At 36.7% G+C, this 23,214-nt stretch overlaps 1 protein-coding gene across 10 annotated transcripts in view; it reads left to right on the top strand.

Annotated features, from left to right (window-relative positions):
• The window catches only part of BCAS3 (BCAS3 microtubule associated cell migration factor), a 661,861-nt gene that overhangs the window by 217,093 nt on the left and 421,554 nt on the right, over positions 1 to 23,214 (top strand). For all 10 annotated transcript variants that reach the window (XR_012514509.1, XR_012514510.1, XM_039475903.2 and 7 more), the window contains exon 14: positions 10,418 to 10,551. Coding sequence is in view for 8 of the 10 variants with exons in the window: in XM_039475903.2 (XP_039331837.1) it covers positions 10,418 to 10,551 (134 nt within the window). In the remaining 2 variants the exon portion in view is untranslated. The remainder of the gene's footprint in view (positions 1 to 10,417; positions 10,552 to 23,214) is intronic.

The following is a 23,214-nucleotide window of genomic DNA, read 5'->3' on the forward strand; positions in this document are numbered from 1 at the left end:
AAATATTATTTGAATGAAAGAGGCAAGAAAAATGTGGCACATTTGAAATAGATTGCAAACTATTGTCTATATAGTGGACTCAAATGTTTGTTGTGCACAGATATGTTTTTCAATGTGTCCTCATTTCTGCAACATTTTATAAATCCTTTGTACCTGTTTAGATATCTGTATTCAGTGGAGGGTATATAACTCAGCAACTACTCATACAGTTGGTTTGCACAGTGCTTTATAGTAGCTGGTAGACAAAATTTTATGTAATTCCTTACAATTCATCTTAATTATTTACTTTCATCTCTGAGTATTTCTGCTGTTCTGAATATTGACTTATTACTTGATTATGAGAAAGCATGCAAAAAATGCTCAATTCTTAATTATTTGAAGTCTGGATTTTTTTCTTTCTTTTTTTTTTTTTAGTTAGCAAGTGCTAGTCAGTAGCTACCAGCTTTATTTAAAAAAAAATTGTTGGGGTTAGCCATAACTTCTAACCATTAATCAGGTCATATTATTAGGTGACATTTTATTTTGCTCTGCTAGTTTCTGGTTCATATTTACTGTTCTAACCCTTCTGATTGATACACATATATGTACACACACATATATAGAGGATATGTTTTAGTAAAGAAACTGCACTGCTATTTGTAAATGCATATTTATCTCAGTAGCTGGGGTTTTTCCCATAAATTATTATTTGTCTTATAGTTTTAAAAGTGTTTTTGTGAGGTAAAATGATGTATTTTCTAGCATTCTTCATTTAAGTCCTCCCCATTAGTAAATAAATTTACTAATGTGATTAAGAAATGGGACATTATAAAATGAGGTTTGAGTACTTATAATCCCAGTGACTCAGGAGGCTGAGATGGGAGGACCACCACTTGAGGCCAGGAGTTTGAGATTAGCCTGGTCGACATACCAAGATTCTGCCTCTAAAAAAAAAAGTGAAAAAAAAAAAATTAGCTGGGCATGGTGGCATGTGCCTGTAGTCCCAGCTACTTACTTGGAAAGCTGAGATGGAAGAATTGCTTGAACCAAGGCATTAAGGCTGCAGTGAACTCTGATCCCACCCTTGCACTCTAGCCTGGTTTACAGAGTAAGAGCCTGTCTGGAAAAATAATTAAAAATTAAATGAAGTAGTTCTCTGCATACTGGCTGAATTATATTTGTTAGATTCTGAAATTTTATTAATTGGCATTTTGTACAAAGATATGTAATTTCAATAGGCCTTAACACAGTAGTTACAGTTTTTAATTTAAATTGGCTTTTTCCAAAATATAGCTTATAGATCCTCTAGTAATATACTCTAGTCTTTCTTTACCCATACATGTAACCATATATGTTTTAAAATTTATATTAGGAAGTTTTAACCCTCTAATAATTCTCTAATTTGGTTAAAGGAATTTTCATGGGGTGTGTAATATAGCTAATAATAACAGTATTGCTTGTTAGAATACTTTTTACTAGTTTAGGGAAGTTCATGTAAAACAAAACATGCAAAAAAGTTCATTGCATGATTTTTGTTTTTAAGGCTGATCTTACTCAAACCAGTTTACCTGTATTTGTCACTGGTACACTTAAGAATATAAAGAAATTTTTTTTAGTCTTTTTTTATTTAATTAAATTAATTATTTGTTTTTTGAGATGTAATGCTGCTCTGTCACCCAGGCTGGAGTGCAGTGGCGAAATCTTGGCTCGTCACAATCTCCACCTCCTGGGTTTAAGTGATTCTCCTGCCTCAGCCTCCCAAGTAGCTGGGATTGCATTTGTGTGCCACTGGGACTGGCTAATAATTATATATATTTTTTAGTAGAGACAGGGTTTTGCCATGTTGGCCAGGTTGGTCATGAACTCCTGACCTCAGGTGATCTGCATGCCTTGGCCTCCCAAAGTGCTGGGATTACAGGCATGAGCCACCACACCCAGCCCTTTCAGGTTTTTTTTTTTTTTTTTTTTTTTAGATGGAGTTTTGCTCTTATTGCCTGGGCTAGAGTGTAGTGGCATGATCTCGGCTTGCTACAACCTCTGCCTACTGGGTTCAAGTGATTCTCCTGCCTCAGCCTCCCAAATAGTTGGGACTACAGGCGCCTGCCACCATACCCAGCTATTTTTTTTGGTATTTTTAGTAGAGACAGGGTTTCACTATGTTGGCCAGGCTGGTCTCAAACTCCTGACATTGTGATCTGCCTGCTTTGGCTTCCCAAATTGCTGGGATTACAGGTGTGAGCCACCACTCCTGGCCCCTTTTCGTCTTTTTTAAAGAGAGACATATTTTTAGATGACAGTTTTATAAACATGTCCTGGACAACAAAATCCAAGAACAAACTAGGCCTGCAGCCACCTCCTGGGAAATGTTAAAAATAATATAAAACATACATGATGGAATAACACTGCTAAATGAATTTAGGAGACAATGTAGGTTGGTCGACTGGGTGGCATACATTTCTGTCTTGTATGGGACCTAGTTAGAGGAGAAATGAAGTCATGCTATTAAATAGAATTGTGAAACTTCTAGTTCAGCAGCTGCATTCAGTTTGTTTTTCAATTTTTTATTCCCATTCTTGTGTGTTAGCTGTGACTTTGAGTCCAGAATTAAAACAAATATTTTAGTGGCAGCGTTTATGATTTGTTTAGAAGTACCAGATTGATCCCCGTGCTTAGATCTGGGCAGATTCAATATGGGCAGTGTAAATTTGTTGCTTTCAGGGACAATTGAATAACATTTTCTAGGGAACTTAAAAAAATTAATGCACTTTATTTATTTTTTGAGAGGAAGCCTCACTCTGTTGCCCAGGCTGGAGTGCAGTGGCATGATCTCAGCTCACTGCAACTTCCACCTCCTGATTCAAGCAATTCTCTCCTGCCTCAGCCTGCAGAGTAGCTGAGATTACAGGCATGTCCCACCACACCTGGCTAATTTTTTGTATTTTTAGTAGAGATGGGGTTTCACCATGTTGGCCAGGTTGGTCTCGAAATCCTGACCTCAAGTGATCCCCATTTTCCATCATTAAGTACCTTTCGGGGGAGAGATCCAAGATTGCTGATCACTAGCAGCTCGGGATTGTAGCTCCCAGTGAAAGCGCAGAGAGCGAGAGGATGCCACACTTTCAGATGAATTCTTGCTGCTCACGCACCAGGAGATTCCCAGCGGAGGAGCCCCATGGTTCACCAGCGCGACTTTTGTGACCGGCGAGGCAGTTTTGGCGGTGCCTTGGAGCATCGGTTCTTGGTGCAGAGTCAGAAAAGCATCGGTCTTAACGCCGCTGTTTTAGTCGGCGCAGTGGGTTGCTCAGATTTCGATGCTGAGAATCAATAAGTTGGACGTCCACTCAGAAACCCAATTACAAAGACAGTAAATACAAAGACCACAGATGGATAAATTTATAATGAAGGGAAGAAAACAGCCAAAAAAAGACTGAGAATACCCAATATCAGAACGCCTCTCCCTCAGCAGGGGATCACAGTTCCTCATCAGCAACGGAACAAGGTCTGATGGAGAACGAGTGTGTTCCAATTACAGAAGCAGGCTTCAAAATGTGGATAATGAGAAACTTTTGTGGATTAAAAGAACTTGTTCTGACCCAATCCAAAGAAACTAAGAACTTTGAAAAAAGGTTTGACGAAATGTTAATAAGAATACACATTTTAGAGAGGAATATAAGTGAATTGATGGAGCTGAAAAACACAATACAAGAACTTCGTGAAGTATGCACAAGTTTTAACAGCCGAATTGATCAAGCAGAAGAAAGGATATCGGAGGTCGAAGACCAACTGAATGAAATAAAATGAGAAGACAAGATTAGAGAAAAAGGATAAAAAGGAACAAGCAAAGTCTCCAAGAAATATGGGACTATGTGAAAAGACCTAATCTACGCTTGATAGGTGTACCTGAATGTGACGAAGAGAATGAATCCAAGCTGGAAGATACCCTTCAGTATATTATTCAGGAAAATTTTCCCAACCTAGTAAGGCAGGATAATATTCAACTCCAGGTAATACAGAGAACACCACAAAGATATGCCTCAAGAAGAGCAACTCCAAGGCACATAATCGTCAGATTCATCAGGGTTGAAATGAAGGAGAAAATACTAAGGGCAGCTAGAGAGAAAGGTCAGGTTACCCACAAAGGGAAACCTATCAGACTTAACAGCAGATCTCTCGGCAGAAACCCTACAAGCCAGAGGAGAGTGGGGACCAATATTCAACATCCTTAAAGAAAAGAACTTTCAACCAAGAATTTCACCTCTAGCCAAACTAAACTTCATAAGTGAAGGAAAAATAAAGTTTTTTTGTGAATAAGCAAGCACTCAGAGATTTCATCACCACCAGGCCTGCTTTACAAGAGCTTCTGAAAGAACCACTACACATAGAAAGGAACAAACAGTATCAGCCTTTCTAAAAAATACCAAAAAGCAAAGAGTATCAATATAATGAAGTATTTACATCAACTAATGGGCAAAACAGCCAGCAGATATTAAATGGCAGTATTAAACTCACATATATCATTATTAATTCTAAATTTAAATTGACTAAATCCCCCAATCCAAAAACAGATAGACAATTTGGATAAAAAACTAAAACCCATTGGTATGCTGCATCCAGACCCATCTCACATGCAAGGATACACAAAGACTCAAAACAAAGGGATGGAGAAAGATTTACCAACCAAACAGAGAGCAAAAATAAATAAATAAAAAGCAGAAGTTACAATTTTTGCCTCTGATAAAAGTCGTTAAAGCAACAAAGATCAAAAGAAGCAAAGAAGGACATTATATAATGATGAAAGGATCAATGCAACAAGAAGAAGAGCTAAAGATCCTAAATATATACACACCCAATACAGGAATACCCAGACATACAGACTTATAAAGAGACTTAGACTCCCATACAATAATAGTGGGAGACTTCAACATTAATATTTGACAGATTAATGAGACAGAAAATTAACAACAATATCCAGGACTTGAACTCAGATCTGCAACAAGTAAACTTAACATTTATGGAACTCTCCACTTTAAATACACAAAATATACACTCTTATTAGCACCACATCATATCAACTTAGAAGTTTAAACGAAATATTGGTTGGCTCCTCGTTTCTTATTCTCTTCCCTGATTTTCTTTCATGTCTCCATTATTAAGCACAATTATAGGCATACCCATATTTAGACTGCATTCTAGCCCGGGCGATAAAGCAATATCCCCATTCTCTCTCCCTCTTCCTCTTTCTCTTTCTTCCTCTTCTTTATTCTTTTTCTTCTTATTTTTTTTTCTTTCTCTCTAAAAAAAAAAAGACATATTTTATGAACTAATATGTTGTCTATCCTTGGAGAATTTCCCATGTGTACCTGAGAAAAATGTAAATTCTGCTGTTGTTGAGTAGAGTGTTCTGTAAGTATCTGTTAGGTCTGATTGTTCCATACTGTTGTTTGTTTTCTGTTTCCCTAATGATTTCCATTCTTTGTTCTATCCATTGTTGAAAGGGGAGTATTGAACTTTCCTACAATGACTGTTGAGCTTTTTCTCACTTCAATTCTGTCAAGTTTCCTTCATATATTTATAAGTTCTGATGTTCCGTGCATACATATTTATAATTGGTATAATTTTGTAGGTAAACTGATGATTTTATGTGGTCAATTACATATATAATATATACATTTTAAAAAAGTATCTTTCAGCTCCTTAAACATGTTATATCATTTGTCCTCTGCCTGAAGTCAATTTTCTTTCTTTTTTTCTTTCTTTCTTTCTTTCTTTCTTTCTTTCTTTCTTTCTTTCTTTCTTTCTTTCTTTCTTTCTTTCTTTCTTTCTTTCTTTCTCTCTCTCTCTCTCTCTCTCTCTCTCTCTTTCTTTTTCTTTCTTTCTTTCTTTCTTTCGAGACAGAGTCTCCCTCTTTGGCCCAGGCTGGAGTGCAGTGGCATGACATGGGCGCACTGCAACCTCTGCCTCCCTGGCTCAACCAATTTTATGCCTTGTCCTCCTAAGTAGCCTGGACCATAGGTATTCAGTCCTGCAGGCACCACCATGCCTGGCTAATTTTTTTTTTTTTTTTTTTTTTTTTGGTAGGGTTGGGGTTTCACCATGTTGCACAGGCTGGTCTCAAACTCCTGAGCTCAGGCAATCTGCCCTCCTTGGCTTCCCAAAGTGCTGTGATTGTAGGCGTGAGACACCACGCCTGGCCAGAATCATCTTTTGCCTGGCTAACTCTTACACTGAGTCCTGTCTTAAATATCATCGAAGAAGTCTTTCCTGACTCTACATAAAATGTCATGTTCCCCTTCCTCCTTCACTTTGCCACCCAGTTGGGCAAGCTAGTTAATCTGCTTGGTACGCTCAATGCCTCAGTTTCCTCATCAATAAAATGGGGGATAATAATGGTATCTAAAATAATACCTTGCCAGGTGCACTAGCTTACACCTTTAATTCCAATGCTTTGGGAGGCCAACACAGGTGGATAGCTTGAACTCAGTAGTTCAAGTTAAAAAATAAAGTGAGCTAGAAAATCAGTTGTTGACTTTGTATACTTTTCCATATGAAACAAATAAGGGCAATATCATCGATTTCTTTCTAATTTATGTTGGTTATGGATATATGCAACCTTTGTAGGGGATCAGCTAAATCATCTGCTTTGTTTGGTAGTATTTACTTCAGTGCCTTTAACAGAGTGTTACGTAGCAAATTTGATAAATATGTACTCTATTTTAGGCTACTAAAGTGGAAGAATACATTGATGAGTTTGATTATTAGTATCTGTAAGCAGCTTAAAAATATGCTGCTATAAGCTACTTAAGAAATTGATGCTGCCCATATGGAGACTTTGGGACCATTGTTTTCCAGTATTCATATTCAGCTTGAAAGTTTTATTAATCCGACTTTAATAAGCTATGATATTATGCATTTGTGAAAACTGAGGTTAAAGCTTTCTTTCAGTACTGGGATTCTGTTTCTTTGCTTTTGTGTTTACAAATTTGTGTATTTTTCTGAATAATTAATTTGTAGGTTTGCACCTATACAGGTGTTAACTGAAAAGTATTACATGTGCAAGCATTAATGCCAAAGTAAAAAATTGTTTTATGAGTGATATAATCTGAATTCCTGTAAAGATTTCTATTTGATTCAGCATAATTGTGTTTATATATCTTTTTGGGAAAGAGTGTGAATAGCTGGTAGTTCATCTTCTAGTTCACATGTGTGCATATGATAACCATACAATTAGGTAGGTGTTATAAATAGGATATGGCAAAAAAGGCAAACCTACTCATGTTTCCAAGATTTTATAGCATATGCCTGGTGAAGTTTTGCTACTCTTTAATTTACTTTTTGGGTTAACCAGCTGACGCCCAGTTGAAAAGACTTATGTTCGTGTGAGGCCACAAAAGCCTTAATGTTCAGTCTCCAGCTAACTCAGATTTTGGAGAACGCTGTGTACCATCAGCAGCTTCAATCCCCACCCTCTAACACTAACGCTCATCTATCAAACTTGAGGCTGAGAGTGAGGGAGAGGAAGCTTCCAGATAAACATACAGCAGTGCCTAAACAGCTAATCACTCTAGGCTTCCGCTTCCAGGCCCTATAATTAGAAGTCCTTCTTTTTCCTTGTATTCCCAGATGACGCAAATGCTTTTTGTGGCTTGGCACCTCATTTGGGGCGTGGGTTTAGTTTATGGCCAGGCCAGAGTCTGGTTTAGTCTTCTGATGCTGCATAAATAGTTCTCAAGCCACAGTCTACTCTGTACCAGTTTTTCCTTTTATGTATATGTACATTTTAACTTGTTTTCTAGAAGAAAAAAAAAAAAGCTTGCTATTGCCCTAGCAGAATGTGTGCAAAAGAGGAAATTGTAAATGAAAAGAAAGCACGTGATTATATAGTCCTGTACTAGCTATTTCTTTTTCTCTTTTCTTCTTCTTAAATTTTTTCTATTATTTTTAAAATTTTGTATGAAAAAAAAACTTATTGGTGGATTGCATTTGCATGGTGGAGTGGAAAAAAAGTGTTTGAGATAGGATACACAGACGATATTTAATGGACGTTTTCCTGAAAATTTGAATTCGATTTACATAATCATAACTAAACAGATATGAATGCCAGTTTGCAAAGATAGGAGCATATGGGAAAGTGTTCATTTGTGATTTTCATTCATATGTAAAACAGTAATAGTCTTGATTTGGCAAATGAGGACCTTTATTTGAATGCTCATTCTACATAAAACATTGGTACGATTTAAAACGAAATGTAATGAAGTTTATGGTAGGTGAGGAATATATGTTACAAATGCAAATTCATCTTATTTTTTGTCAGAATATTTCTACTGAATTGTTTGTTAAGTGCAGAAAATTTGTTACAGAGAGGTGGAATCAGAAGATAGTAGTGGATTTACTGATAATTCAAACTTACTATAACTCAGCAAAAAAGTAGGAAGAGTGGCAAAGTAGTGTCTGCAAATGGACAACAAAGCATTTATGCCTAAACTTAGAAATTCATTGTTTGGATAACAATAAGTAAGGAATGTATAGTATGTCAATAATCTTATGATCATAGCTAGATATATTTTGAGAGGTAAGATTATATGTTACAATTAATTAAATTATTTATAATAAACGGCACCTTTCATTTTCTCAAATGTATTGTCTTGGAAATAGACAGGACAGTGGCATCTAGTAGGATATTTTGATATAGTGACTAGAGCTGTACTTTGTATTTGCCAAAGAAATAGCAAACTCAAATATACTTTGTCTTTTCATTGAAATGACTATCTTGTTTTCCCTCAGATGCTTAATATTCTTTTATGCCTTTTTGTTCAACAAAACATTAGTTTAAATGCTTATACTAATGTGATTCTACTTCTGGGAATAGCAAGGTAAATGTACAGACCATTCTTCCCCTAGAAAACAATTATGAAACCTGGGCAAAATACAAATGAATAGGCACATAAAGTTAGATATGTGTATTATAATCTCTGGAACAAACAGTAAAATTTTAATATAAGGAGATATAGCCCAAAAGTCCATAGATAAATTATTTATTTTTAACATTCACCAATAAGGATTATTAAAAATAAGTAGTCTCAAACCAGCAAGAAAGCCTGAGAAGAGAAATAAACAAAATTGAACAAAATGTTGTAGTTAGCATTCCATAAAAATTGAATATTACAGGCTGGGTGCGGTGGCTTACTTTGGGAAGTTGAGGTAGGTGGATCACAGGTCAGGAGTTCAAGACCAGCCTGGCCAACATGGTGAAAACCTGTCTTTACTAAAAATATAAAAATTAGCCAGGCACAGTAGTGCACGCCTGTAGTCCCAGCTACTCAAGATTACCGAGGCAGGAGAATGGCCTGAACCCAGAGGGCAGAGGTTGCAGTGAGCCAAGATTGCACCACTGCACTCTAGCCTGAGAGACATAGTGAGACTCTGTCTCAAAAAAAAAAAAAAAAAAAAAGAAAAACCACACATTTGAAAACTAAAAGTTTTTCTCATCCTCCTGAGTTGCTGGGACTATAGGTGCCTGCTACCACACCTGGCTAATTTTTTTACATTTTTAGTAGAGAGGGGGTTTTGCCATGTTGGCCAGGGTGGTCTGGAACTCCTGACCTCAGGTGATCCACCTGCCTCACCCTCTCAAAGTGCTGGGATTACAGGGATGAGCCACCGTGCCCCGCTGAGTTAAGTTTTAAACTGGTGAATCAAGTAGAGCAAGTAGTAGTTGGATCAGTAGATTAATTGGAGCGTAGAATTAAAGTTTGAAGAAATTGCAAAAGAGAGTGGATTTTAGTTCCATGTGGGTATGCCATTTTCACATTTTTTGTTTTGAAAAATGATTGTGGCTGGGCATGGTGGCTCGTGCCTGTAATCCCAGAGATTTGGGAGGCCATGACAGGAGTGCTTGAGGCCCAGAGTTTGAGAGCAGCCTGGGCAACATGGCAAGAACCTGTCTCAACGAAAAAAAAAAAAAAAGCCAGGCATGATGGCATGTGCCTGTAGTCCCAGCTACTTGGGAGGCTGAGACAGGAGGATTGCTTGAGCCCAGGAATTTGCAGTTGTAGTGAGCTGTGATCAGGCACCTGCACCCCAGCCTAGAAAACTGAGTGAGATTCTGCTTCAGGAAAATATAAAATAAAATTGTGAATTCTGTAAATTCATCACTGATCAATTCAAGAATGTCAAACTTCACTCTACTAGTTTTACAGGAATGCCGTAATACCTGCCTATCTAGTGTTTATAACTTGGTGATATAATGATGTGTCATTAAGCTTGGTATTCTCCTGAAAAATATACTTTCTTTTAATTTTTTCTTTTGTAAAGTGTCTTAGAGCCTTGGTAATTTTTTTCCCTTTGATAATATTTTAAATATTGTTGAGTAGCTTTTTAGAATATTTCATCCACATACAGAGTCATTTTTATTTTTACCCTTTGTTTTTTTGTCTTCCAGGAATGCTTCTAGTCACAACAGACACCCTTGGCCATGACTTTCATGTCTTCCAAATTCTGACTCATCCTTGGTCCTCATCACAAAGTGCTGTCCACCATCTGTACACTCTTCACAGGGGAGAAACTGAAGCCAAAGTAAGCTGTGTATTTTTTCAGAAGGCGATTTCTTGGTGTAATATGTCATCTACTCTAGCTGGTCATTTGTATCACATTGCAGCTTAATGTTGATGTTTGTGAGAAAATATTGCTTTCTGTCATAGAATGGGTTAGATAATTAGGGAAAAATTCCATTTGACCCAGTAAATACATAAACACTAGATGAACACTTTGTTGTTTAAAAATTCAACAAATTTTGATAAAACAGTAGCTCTGTTTATGGTGCTCTTCCCAACCTTATACCATTTCTTGCCCCAGACAAAACCCCTGTCATTCATTTGTTGTCTCTCCAGACCTTTTACTGGGCGTTTTGATTCTCCGGACATAAATATGTGTGTGCATACATACACACACATATACATATAAATACGGATGTAGTCATGTAAACAAAAATAGATATAGTGGAGGCTAGTGAGAAACAGTTATGCACATCCCTCTTTAGCGTGATATTTAGTGACATTATATTGTTTGTATGAAATCATCCATGGTGGGATTATTTGATCATGAAAATTTGCAAAAACTACAAATCAGGGCCGTTTTTTTCCTTCAGAGAGCTGGATTTTAAACATTTACCAGCATATAATCACGTATACATGCATGGGTACACATATGTTCATATGTATCATTTACTGCATACTTACATCAGGCATCATGCTAAGTACTTCACAGATATTTAATATTCTTAATATCACATGGTAGATCTCTATATTTTCTTAATAGCCTAAAATCTCAAATACCTTTTGTTTCATAGCTTATATGCACTTGCCAGTACTGTATATATGTTATTCTACGAGATAGCTGATTAACCCTACTCTATTTATTGACTAGCCTATCATTTTCCAACAGTCTAAAGTGGTTTCTCTTAAGTTCACACCAAAATAAATGACTATAATGGACTGAATCATTTTAAATATAGAGAACTTAAACTCTAATAGTTACCAGAATATGTTTGAAAAAGCATGAGTTCTTACTCTAGGTTGCTTGTTTACTAATTCACTCTGAAAATTGATAAACTAAAAATAGACAGTGTTTACCACACTCTTCTCATATCAATTTAATAAGACAAGTAGTTGAAGGAAAGTTTTTATGTTGAAATACTCTTTTTTTTTTTTCTCTCAAAATGGAGTCTTGCTTTGTTGCCCAGACTGGAGTGCAGTTTCACAATCTCAGCTCACAGCAACCTCCATCTCCTGGGTTCAAGCAATTTTCCTGCCTCAGTCTCCAGAGTAGCTACAATTACAGGTGTGTGCCACCACGCCTGGCTAATTTTTGTGTTTTCAGTAGAGACGGGGTTTCACCGTGTTGGCCAGGCTGATCTTGAACTCCTGACCTCATGATCTGCCTGCCTTGGCCTCCCAAAGTGCTGGGATTATAGGCGTGAGCCACTGCGCCCAGCTTCATTGAAATAGTCTAACATAAAAAAAGCTTAAGTAAAATTTTAAAAATCATTTTAAAAGTTTCTTATAAAATTTTATTTGTTATTTTTATTTTGGGAACAGGATCTTGCTCTGTTATCCAGGCTGGAGTGCAGTGGCAGGGTCATAGCTCAGTGCAGCCTTGACCTCCTGGGTTCAAGTGATCCTTCTGTCTCAGCCTCCCAAGTAGCTGGGACTACAGGTGCATGCCACCACACCTGGTAGCTTTTTCAGTTTGTTTTCTTTTTTTGTAGAGATGACACTATGTTTTCTCACTGTGTTGTTGCCCAGGCCAGTCTCAAACTCCTAAGCTCAAGTGATCCTCCTGCCTCAGCCTCCCAAAGTGCTGGGATGGCAGGTGTGAGTCACCACCTGGCCTATTTTTAATTTTTGTGGGTACATAATAGTTGTGTATATTTCTGGGGTACATGTGATATTTGGATACAAGCATACAATGTATAATGATCATATCAGACTAATTGGGATATCTATCACCTCAAACATTTATTGTTTCTTTGTATTGGGAACATTCTAAATCTACTCTTCTATTTTGAAATATACAATAAATTATTGTTAACTATAGTTACTTTTGCACCAAGCTAAGAAATCGGCTTCTAGATATAGTTAGCACTTTGGAGAAAATACAGAAATAGAGCGATAAAATAAACAATACTATGAAACTGAAACTGTGCAACTCTAAAAGGTATGAAGTTCTGCAATACAAATATGGTTTGATTTCTTTAACAAATAATTGTATTGGGAAAATAAAAGTTGGCCGGTTGTGGTGGCTCATGCCAGTAATCCCAGTACTTTGGGAGGCCGAGGCTGGTGGATCACGACTTCAGGAGATTGAGACCATCCTGGCTAACATGGTGAAACCCCATCTCTACTAAAAATACAAAAAATTAGCCAGGCATGGTGGCACATGACTGTAGTCCCAGCTACTCTGGAGGCTGAGGCAGGGGAATGGCTTGAATCTGGGAGGCGAGGTTACAGTGAGCTGAGATCCTGCCACTACACTCCACTGCAGCCTGGGCGACCGAGAGAGACTCTGTCTCAAAAAAAAAGTTGATGTGTGGTGGGGGAAAGGTGAACTGTTAAAAATTTGAGGGAGACTTTGGAGAGTATCATCTAAATACAAAGCGTGGACCTTATTTAAATCATCTTTCATACAAACTAAGTATAAAAAGACATTTCAGACAAGCAGTGATATTTCTACATTTGACTTACCATACGTTATTATTATTAGATATTATATAGATAATATTATTAGATATTTAAGAATTTAAAGTCCTTATTTTTTAGTGATGCAAATGTATTTACAGATGTCTGGAATTTGCTTTGAAATGATCTAGCGAGAGGGGAGGGTTGGTTAGATAATAAGGCAAATAAGTGACAGAAGAAAATAGAGGGATGGTTATGTTGGTTAGAAGAGACTTAAAATACACATTGAGTAAATGCATTGTGAAAACTTTGGACCCTGATCTAAATAAAGTATAAAGAGACATTTTTGAGACAGTTGGAGAAAATTGACTATGAGCTAGGTATATATGATGTTTATCAAGTATGACTAATTTGCTGTGTATATAATTGTATATCTGTTTTGTAGAGACAGAGTCTTGCCGTGTTACCCAGGCTAGTCTTGAACTCCTGGGTTCCCACCTCTGTCTCCAAAGTGTTGGCATAAGCCACTGCGTTTTCTTGTCACTAATTTTTTCAAGTCATTATTTATTAGGCATATATTCTGAATTATTTATAGGTGAACAGATATGGTATCTCTAATGTGCTTTAAAATATTTGGCAAAACAAACAATGAGATAGCATCAATAGATTTGCAAAGTGTTAATTATTGAAGTTGAGTGATGTCCACATAGGTGGGTAATGTTAACATTCTCTATACTTTTTGTATGTTTGGAAATTTCTCTAATAGGAAGCAAAAATAACACCCTTCACCAACTTTTTTACTTACTTTAGCTTTATAACTTGATGTATTGTTCATTTTCAAAAGCTTTCCCAGCTGTTGTGTTTTAGAGTGACCTTATTGTGTTATGTAGTGAATCCTGTGGAGATTTTGATTTAAACTGAATTGAAATTACTTTTTAATACAATTAGAACTGACATCTTTATGTTGTGGAAGTTTTGCAACTAGGAATTGTAGCATTTTAAAGTTTGTCATTGCTGTGATACGGCAAACTATTGAAAATTTTGTATTGAATTTGCATCTTCCTGCTTTGTTAAATTCTCTTATAAAATGTTTTTCAGTTAAATTTTCTTGGAATTTCTAAGTGGAATACATTTTCTGAAAATCATTGCTTTTTGCTTTTATTTTTCTCTTTTTGGCTAGGAACTCTAGAATATTATGCAAGTTTGTAGTGATAGCTATATTGTTTGCTTTTTGAATAATATTTTGTTTTATGTTATTGTTTTGCTCTATTTCTTGAATATTTTTTATTATATAAGTAATACATAATAACATTTTGGGGGTAAATTTTAGACAATCTGGAAATACATGGAGCAAAACATGAGTTACCCATTACCTCTCTGCAACCAGAGCTGCTTTGCTCGGCAATCTGTTGTGCCTTCTTAAGATTCCCATATGTATTCATGTAGATGAAATTATTCTTAACAGTGCAGTGGTATTATATCTTTTTCAGTTATTACCCTTCCACTGGTGATCTGAGGATTAAATAAAAAGATTTTACTTAACTTTTCTAATTTGAGTTCTAACAGTTAAAGATCAATAGTTCTTAAAAGCTATTTAATATCTAGGGGAAAATTTAACTTACTGATTTATAGGGTTTTGGCATTTTCTTTTCTTTCTTTCTTTTTTTTTTTAGATGTAGTCTCATTCTGTCATTCAGGCTGGAGTACAATGGCGCGATTTTGGCTCATGGTAGCCTCTGCCTCCCTGGTTCAAGTGATTCTCCTGCCTCAGCCCCCTGAGTAGCTGGGACTATAGGCACCCACCACAACACTTGGCTAATTTTTGTATTTTTAGTAGAGACAGGATTGCACCATGTTGGCCAGGCTGGTCTTGAACTCAGGTGATCCACCTGCCTTAGCCTCCCAAAGTGCTGGGATTACAGGCGTGATCCATCATGCCCGACTGGGTCTTGGCATTTTCATAGTCTAAGTTCTATTTGAATTAATTCATCAGCTTTAATTAAAATGTTAAAATCTTGAATTCGTATCCTTTATTGTATACTTTTTGTACTTTTTGTGTGATTGTTGCTACAGCTCAGAAAAGATTAAAGACAGGAAATGGGTTTGCACATTTTTCTGTATCTCTGTTATTTTATCATCAGGCTAAACTGGGAAGTCTTTTTAATTTTTTAAAAGTTATTTTTAAACATTTTTTTTCTTTTGAGATGGAGTCTCACTCTGTTGTCCAGGCTGGAATGCAGTGTTGCTATCTTGGCTCACTGCAACCTCTGGCCCCTGCAATTTTCCTGTCTCAGCCTCCTGAGTAGTTGGGGTTATAGGCGCCTACCACCATGCCCAGCTAATTTTTGTGTTTTTTAATAGAGGTGGGGTTTCACCATGTTGGCCAGGGTGGTCCTGAACTCCTGACCTTGGGTGATCCACCTGCCTCAGCTTCCCAAAGTGCTGGGATTACAGACATGAGCCACTGTGCCTGGCCTAAACTTTTAACGTCGGTACATACGCAGGTTTATTATATAGGTATATTTGTGTCATGGGGGTTTGCTGCACTGATTATTTTGCCTTTTAGGTACTAGGCCTAGTACCCAATAGTTATTTTTTTTTTTTGATCCTTTCCCTCCTACCATACTTCACCCTCAAGCAGGCCCCAGTGTCTGTTGTTCCCCTTTGTGTGTCCATGTGTTCTCATCATTTAGCTTCCACTTATAGGTGAGAACATCCAGTATTTGGTTTTCTGTTCCCGTGTTAGTTTGCTGAGCATAATGGCCTTCAGCTGCCTCCATCTTCCTGCAAAAGCTATAATCTCATTCTTTCTTATGACTGCATAGTATTTCATAGTATATATGTACCACATTTTCTTTATCCAGTCTGCCATTGATAGGCATTTAGGTTGATTCCATGTCTTTGCTATTATGAATAGTAGAACATATGCATCCATGTATCTTTATGGCAGAATATTTGATATCCCCTTGTGTATATACCTAGGTATGGGATTGGGCTGAGTTGAATGGCTGTTCTTTTTTTTAGCTCTTTGAAGAATTGCCCTGCTGCTTTTCCCAATGATGGAACTAATTTACATTCTAACACTGTATAAGCATTCCCTTTTCTCCATAACCTCACCAGCATCTCTTCTTTTTTGACTTTTTAGTAATAGCCATTCTGGCTGGTGTGAGATGGTTTCTCCTGGTTTTTATTTGCATTTTTCTGATGACAGTCTTTTGAAAAGTGTCTGTTCATGTCTTTTGTACACTTTTTAGTGGAGTTGTTCGGTTTTTTTTTCTTATAAATTTAACTTTTTTTTTTTTTTTTTGAGATGGAATCTAACTCTGTCACCAGGCTGGAGTGCAGTGGTGCAATCTCGGGTCACTGCAACCTCCACCTCCTGGGTTCAGGCAATTCTCCTGCTTCAGCCTCTCGAGTAGCTGGGACTACAGGTGCGTGCCACCATGACCAGCTAATTTTTGTATTTTCAGTAGAGGTGGGGTTTTACCATGTTGGGCAGGATGATCTCAGTCTCTTGACCTTTGATCCCCCAACCTTGGCCTCCCAAAGTGCTGGGATTAGAGGCATGAGCTGCCACACCTGGCCTGTTTAAGTTTCTTATAGATGCTGGATATTAGACTTTTGTCAGATGCATAGTTTGCAGATATTTTCTCCCATTCTGTAGATTGTCCGTTTACTCTGTTGATAGCTTCTTTTGCTGTGCAGAATCTCTTTAGTTTAATTGGAGCCCATTTGTCAATTTTTGCTTTTGTTGTGATTGCTTTTGGTGTCTTTTTCATGAAATCGTTGCCAATTCCTGTGTCCAGAGTGGTATTGCCTAAGTTATCCTCCAGAGTTTTTATAGCTTTGAGTTTTGTATTTGAGTCTTTAATTCATCTTGAATTGCTATTTTTATATGATATAAGGAAGGGGTCTAGTTTCAACCTTCTGCATATGGCTAGCCAGTTACCCCAGAACCATTTATTGAATAGGGAGTTCTTTCCCCATTGCTTGTTTTGTCAGCTTTGTCGAAGATTAGATGGTAGGTGTGTGAGCTTTGTGGAAGATCAGATGGTAAGTGCAGGGCCTTATTTCTGGGCTGTCTAGTCTGTTCCATTGGTCTGTGCATCTGCTTTTGTGTCAGTACCATGCTGTTTTGCTTACCACAGTCCTGTAGTATAGTTAGAAGTTGGGTAACATGATGCCTCCAGTTTTGTTCTTTTTGCTTAGGATTGCCTTGGCTGTTTGGGCTCTTTTTTGGTTTCATATGAATTTTAAAATAGTTTGGAAGTCTTGTCATTTTAGAAAATTGTGGTGAAATGCAAAAAAAAAACAACAAAACCGACCGTTTTAAAGCATACAGTTCAATGGTATTAATTAACACTGTTGTGCATTCATTACCATCATCCAGGTAATCTTAACCTTTAGCATTGAATGACTTTTCTAAGCTATCACTATTTACCATTTTATCCATACCAGTAGTTTCCTCCGTTAGAGAAAAACTAGAAAATGGAATTTTAGTCATTAGCTCAGTATCTTTGCATTTCTTCCAATGTTCCTGTCAGGCAGATTATCATTTATGTGCAAATTTTAATTCATTCATGAATAAGTATGGGAATATTTAACATCTCATGCATATAATGCCCAATTTCTTTCTTCTGGAAGAAATATTTAAAATATTTTTACCTTCTTGAGGGTGAGGATTGTTTATTATATCTGCTTTATTCTTCCCAAAAATACCTACAATGCATACTTTTAAAGTTCCTATTGCATTTAATGAAATTGATTCTTCTATTAAGATTTCATTTTAGTAGTATATTAGTTGGATCATGATTTATATATTTTATTTATGCAATATTCATGTTCAAAATTACCTTATTTCTTCTTTTCCTTATCTAGATGGAATCAATTATTCTCTTCTTTGTGTCACTCATTTTATGCCCCGTTATAGTACATGTTATTTTGTATTTTGACTGGTTGTCTACTTGTCTGTCACCACTAATACTGGGATTGCTTTTAAAAATAAATTGTACTTTATTGATTTTTATATGCACAGGTCTTCCACCAAGACAGATATATTTTTTCCGCGGAAAAAGTAGATGGCCAGGCCGGGTGTGGTGGCTCAAGCCCGTAATCCCAGCACTTTGGGAGGCCAAGGCGGGTGGATCACACGGTCAAGAGATTGAGACCATCCTGGTCAACATGGTGAAACCCCGTCTCTACTAAAAATACAAAAAAATTAGCTGGACATGGTGGCACCTGCCTGTAATCCCAGCTACTCAGGAGGCTGAGGCAGGAGAATTGTCTGAACTCAGGAGGCGGAGGCTGCAGTGAGCTGAGATCGCGCCATTGCACTCCAGCCTGGGTAACAAGAGTGAAACTCCGTCTCAAAATAAATAAATAAATAAATAAATAAATAAAAGAAAGTAGATGGCCAACATGACATGATGTCTTATTACCCTCAATGGTGGAATGTGTATTTCTACATATGAGAACATTCTTCTATGTAATCATAAAAAATCAAATCAAGCTGGGTGCCATGGCTCATGCCTGTAATCCCAGCACTTTGGGAGGCTGAGGCAGGTGGATCATGAGTTCAGGAGTTTGAGACCATTCTGGCCAATATGATGGAACCCCATCTCTACTAAAAGTACAATTAGCTGGGCATGGTGGTGTGCACCTGTGGTCCCAGCTACTCAGTAGGCTGAGGCAGAAGAATCCCTTGAACCCAGGAGGCGGAGGTTGCAGTGAGCTGAGATTGCACCACTGCCCTCCAGCCTGGGCGACAGAGCAAGACTCTGTCTCAAAAAAAAAAAAAAAAAAAAAAACCTACCAAATTAATTTCCACCATCTAATTTTCAAACTCCATTTTAATTTTCACTGATTGTCCCAGTAACTAGCAAAAGGATCTAGTTTGGGGAAACTGAATTTTTATCTCTCTTTAGTCTCCTTCATTCTGGAACAGGTCATTATTATTTCTTAGACTTTTATGCTCTCAGCATATTTAAATATTACAAGGCATTTATTTAAAGTGCCTCAGTTTTTTTCTCTGATGTTTCATTATGATTAGATTCAGCTTGCTTATCTTTGACAGGAATGTCACAGAGTAGATGCTGGTTTTTATTGCATCCTATCAGGTGGTACATTATTTTTATTTGTTATTGATGATGATCAGTTTAATCACATGACTGAGATGGTGTCTACTAGTCTTCTTCACTGTGCAATTACTCTTTTGTACTTACAAAAATTTACGTGGTGCTTTGGAGCAGTAATTGAAAACTATGTAAATATCCCATTCTGTATCTAACTTTCAGTTTATTCCTTTATTTACCTATCATTTTGGCCTCATAGATTCCTATTTTATTCATTGGATTATATTTGTTCAATATTTATTATAGTGCACAAAATGTCCTACATTTGACTAGTGGGAGCCCAATAACTTGGTGTCTGTGTCCTTTTGATATATCTTCATCACTCTTTGAGCTTGTCCTTACTTTCTGGCACAGCTAACTTGCTTATTCATAAATTTAGTTACCGTTTGCTTTTGTCTCTTTTGTATGGAAGTTTTAAATTTGATGAGGATTTTATCTAGAGTTAATATTTCAGTGTGCTTCTGGGCACATTTTGTTTCTTAACTCTGTTTCAAACCCTGTCCCATCATAGATGAGGTAGTCACTGAGATGCTCTACCTCAACTATGACCTTTTAGAATTTGGATATTTAAGTACTTAACACCTATTTTTGATACCTCTTGATATTAGAGTTATTTACCATTTAATTTATCTATAAGTCCAATATGGAAATAGAAATTTTGCTTAAGCTTCTTGGTATCTCTCATGCTTAGAATGGAGCCTTGCATATTGTGGTGCAAATGTTTGCTAATGCCAATGATATTTCTACTTAACAGGCAGGAAAATCAAATAGAAATTATTTACATGATTGTGCTCTAGAACATACTCTGTAATCTGGGAGACCGAGAATTTCTAAACCCCTTATACCAGGACCTCAGTTAGTGACCACAAAATTAATTTTTATAAGGTTCTACAGAAATTTATTTTGAACTAATATATAAAATCTAGCACCAGTAATGAAATCTATATATATCACATGATCTATTTGGCCATCTTTGAGTACTACAAAAGCATGTTTTTCTGGATTCTTCCAAGAATTCTGAGGGTACTTTAATCAGGCAACGAAAAAATGCAGTATGTGGATCTAATTATACTGAATTAAGTTATTTTGTGGTCTGTGACTTGGGATATCCTTTGCATCTGACAGTAATTTTCCTCATAAAGCACATATGTAGTAAGAAAAATAGTCCTTGTTTTCAACAGTAAATATAAACCTTACATGTATTTTGTTAACGTACTTTCTTAAGCAGACCCAGGTCATTTTTGTACTTAGTATACTAATTTTGGTAATGGCAAACTTGCTTTTGAAACAACTGTAAATCAGAAAAGTGTTAATTTTGCCATACTAGAATAATACTGCAAAATATGATTAGTATCTTCAATTGTCAAGGGGAAAACAATCTAGCTATTCAATATTATTAACTGATAACTATTTGAGGATCATTTTAGATAAATGCAAATAGTGTGAGGATGTTCCAAATATTGCCTAGTTATGCTTATACTAATACTCAAATTTAGCTGGGCTTTCTGTAATTTTTTTTTGTGAATTTAGCAACCCTATGCGTGGCCCTATAGTCATGTAATTTTCTTCATTTTTTCCCCCCAAAACATCATTTTTATTGAGAAAAAATTTACATACTATAAAATTTATTTTTAAAAGTGCAATTCAGTGGTTTTTGTTATGTGCTTAGAGTTTGCACATCATCACTAATATCTAATTTCGAACAATTTTGTAATCCTTAAAATAACCCCTTTATCCATTAGCAGTCACTCCTCATTCCTATTTTCCCAGCTTGCTTATGTACTTGGATGCTGATTAGTAATTATATAACTAAGGACAGGCTAAGTACTTTCTCTAATCTTCAAGTTACTCTTTTGTAAAATGGGGCCAATACTGATTTCAGAGTTTTGAGGAAATATCAGAAATATTATATGTAAAATGCTTAGCAAAGCACTGGCACAGTAAATGCCAAATAAAGAGTTAATATTAGGGCCTCTACTTTTGGCCAATATAAGTTAAGACCTGGATTAACTCTCCTCCCTGAAACAACTAAACACCAAATAGTGGTTTCCTAGTTACTGTACATTAGTCGTTGAAAGATGGCCATCCCTGAGAGATGGAGAACAAATGAGAGAGAGGATGCCTATGGTTTCCCCAGCTTACTGCCTTGAGTTTCCAGTCATGGTGCAGGAAGGGGGAACCCTATTGGAGCTTGGTAGCCTCTCTGAATTGATGAGATATTGCTAAGAGTCCCAGGAGGCCAAGATCATAGATTCTCAATACAGTGGACCAAAGATATGGGAGCTGCAGAGAGAGAATTCCAGAGATCTGCAGAGAAGACATGAGAACAAAGAACTACCATCAGACCAGAAAGGCAAGAGTAAAACTATTCAAAGATGACATGATTGTCTATGTTGAAAAACTAAAGGATTTTATTTTAAAAAAAAGAACTAATAAATGATTTTAACAAGGTTACAGGATATAAGATCAATATACCAAAATCATTTGGACTTCTGTGTACTAACAGCAATGAATTGATCATTTTAGAATATCCAAAAATACATGCTATTGATATTCGGTAAGCAAGACTTGTACTCTGAAAGCTAGAAAATATTGCTGAGAGTAGATAAAGATGTAAATAAATGGAGAATTAAGCCATTTTCTTATGCTAGAATACTTACCATCATTAAAATGTCAGTTCTGTCCAAATTTATCCATAGACTCAGTGTAATCTGCATAAAAATCCCAGCAGGGTTGTTTTTTTTTTTTTTTTTTTTTTTTTTTGGTAGACATTAACAAGATAATTCTAAAACTCACATGAAAATGCATAGGACTTGTGAGCAAAATAATTTTAAAAATGAAAAAGTTGGAGGAATGTCACTACCTATATTAAGACTTCTGAAAACTGTAATAATCGATAGGAATCCTGTGACCTTTTCCACACATATGGAGACAATTTATATTTGACAACAGTGCAAAGATGTATAAAACAAATTTACTCAAATTAGATTACAGACTTAAATGTAGAACCTATAACTATAAAGTTATTAAAAGAGAACCAAAAAAATCTTTGTGACTTGGGTGAGGCACAGACTTTTAAAATGTGACATTAAGGTCTAACACAGTTGTAATTCCAGTACTTTGGGAGACTGAGGTGGGAGGATCACTTGAGCCCAGGGGTTCAAGACCAGACTGGGCAACATAGGGAGACTCTGTCTCTACAAAAGCAAAAAAAAAAAAAAAAAAAAAAAAATTAGTTGGGCCTGCTGTTACGTGTCTGTAGTCCCAGCTCCTTGGGAGGCTGAGGTGGGAAGATCACTTGAGCTTGGGGAGGTAAAGGTTGCAGTGAGTGATGATCACACCACTGCACTATAACACGGGAAACAGAGCAAGACCCTGTCTCAAAAAAAAATTTTGTTTTGCAAAATTTTCTATTGCAAAATCCATTAAAAAGTTGATAAACTGTATTTCATCAAAATGAAACACATCTGCTCTTTGAAGAAAACCATTATGAGAATGAAAAGACATAAGTCACATGTCTTATGTCCACAATACTTTTAAAGAACTTCCCACAGTCAGTGAGTAGAGAAACTAAATTTCTCGTATTTCATGCTTTGCTGTACACAATACGGTACAGCTAGACCGGGCGTGGTGGCTCACACCTGTAATTCCAGCACTTTGGGAAGTCAAGGCGGGTAGATCAGCTGAGGTCAGGAGTTTGAGACCAGCCTGACCAACATGGAGAAGCCCTGTCTCTACTAAAAATACAAAATTATCTGGGCATGATGGCGCATGCCTGTAATCCCAGCTACTGGGAAGGCTGAGGCAGAAGAATCATTCGAACCCGGGAAGTGGAGATGGTGGTGAGCTGAGATTGTGCCATTGCACTCTAGCCTGGGCAATGAGAGTGAAACCCCATCTCAAAAATGAGTGAGTGAATGAATAAGTAAATA

The sequence above is a fragment of the Saimiri boliviensis genome, chromosome 17 (genome assembly GCF_048565385.1).
Source record: "Saimiri boliviensis isolate mSaiBol1 chromosome 17, mSaiBol1.pri, whole genome shotgun sequence".
Classification (NCBI taxonomy): domain Eukaryota; kingdom Metazoa; phylum Chordata; class Mammalia; order Primates; family Cebidae; genus Saimiri; species Saimiri boliviensis.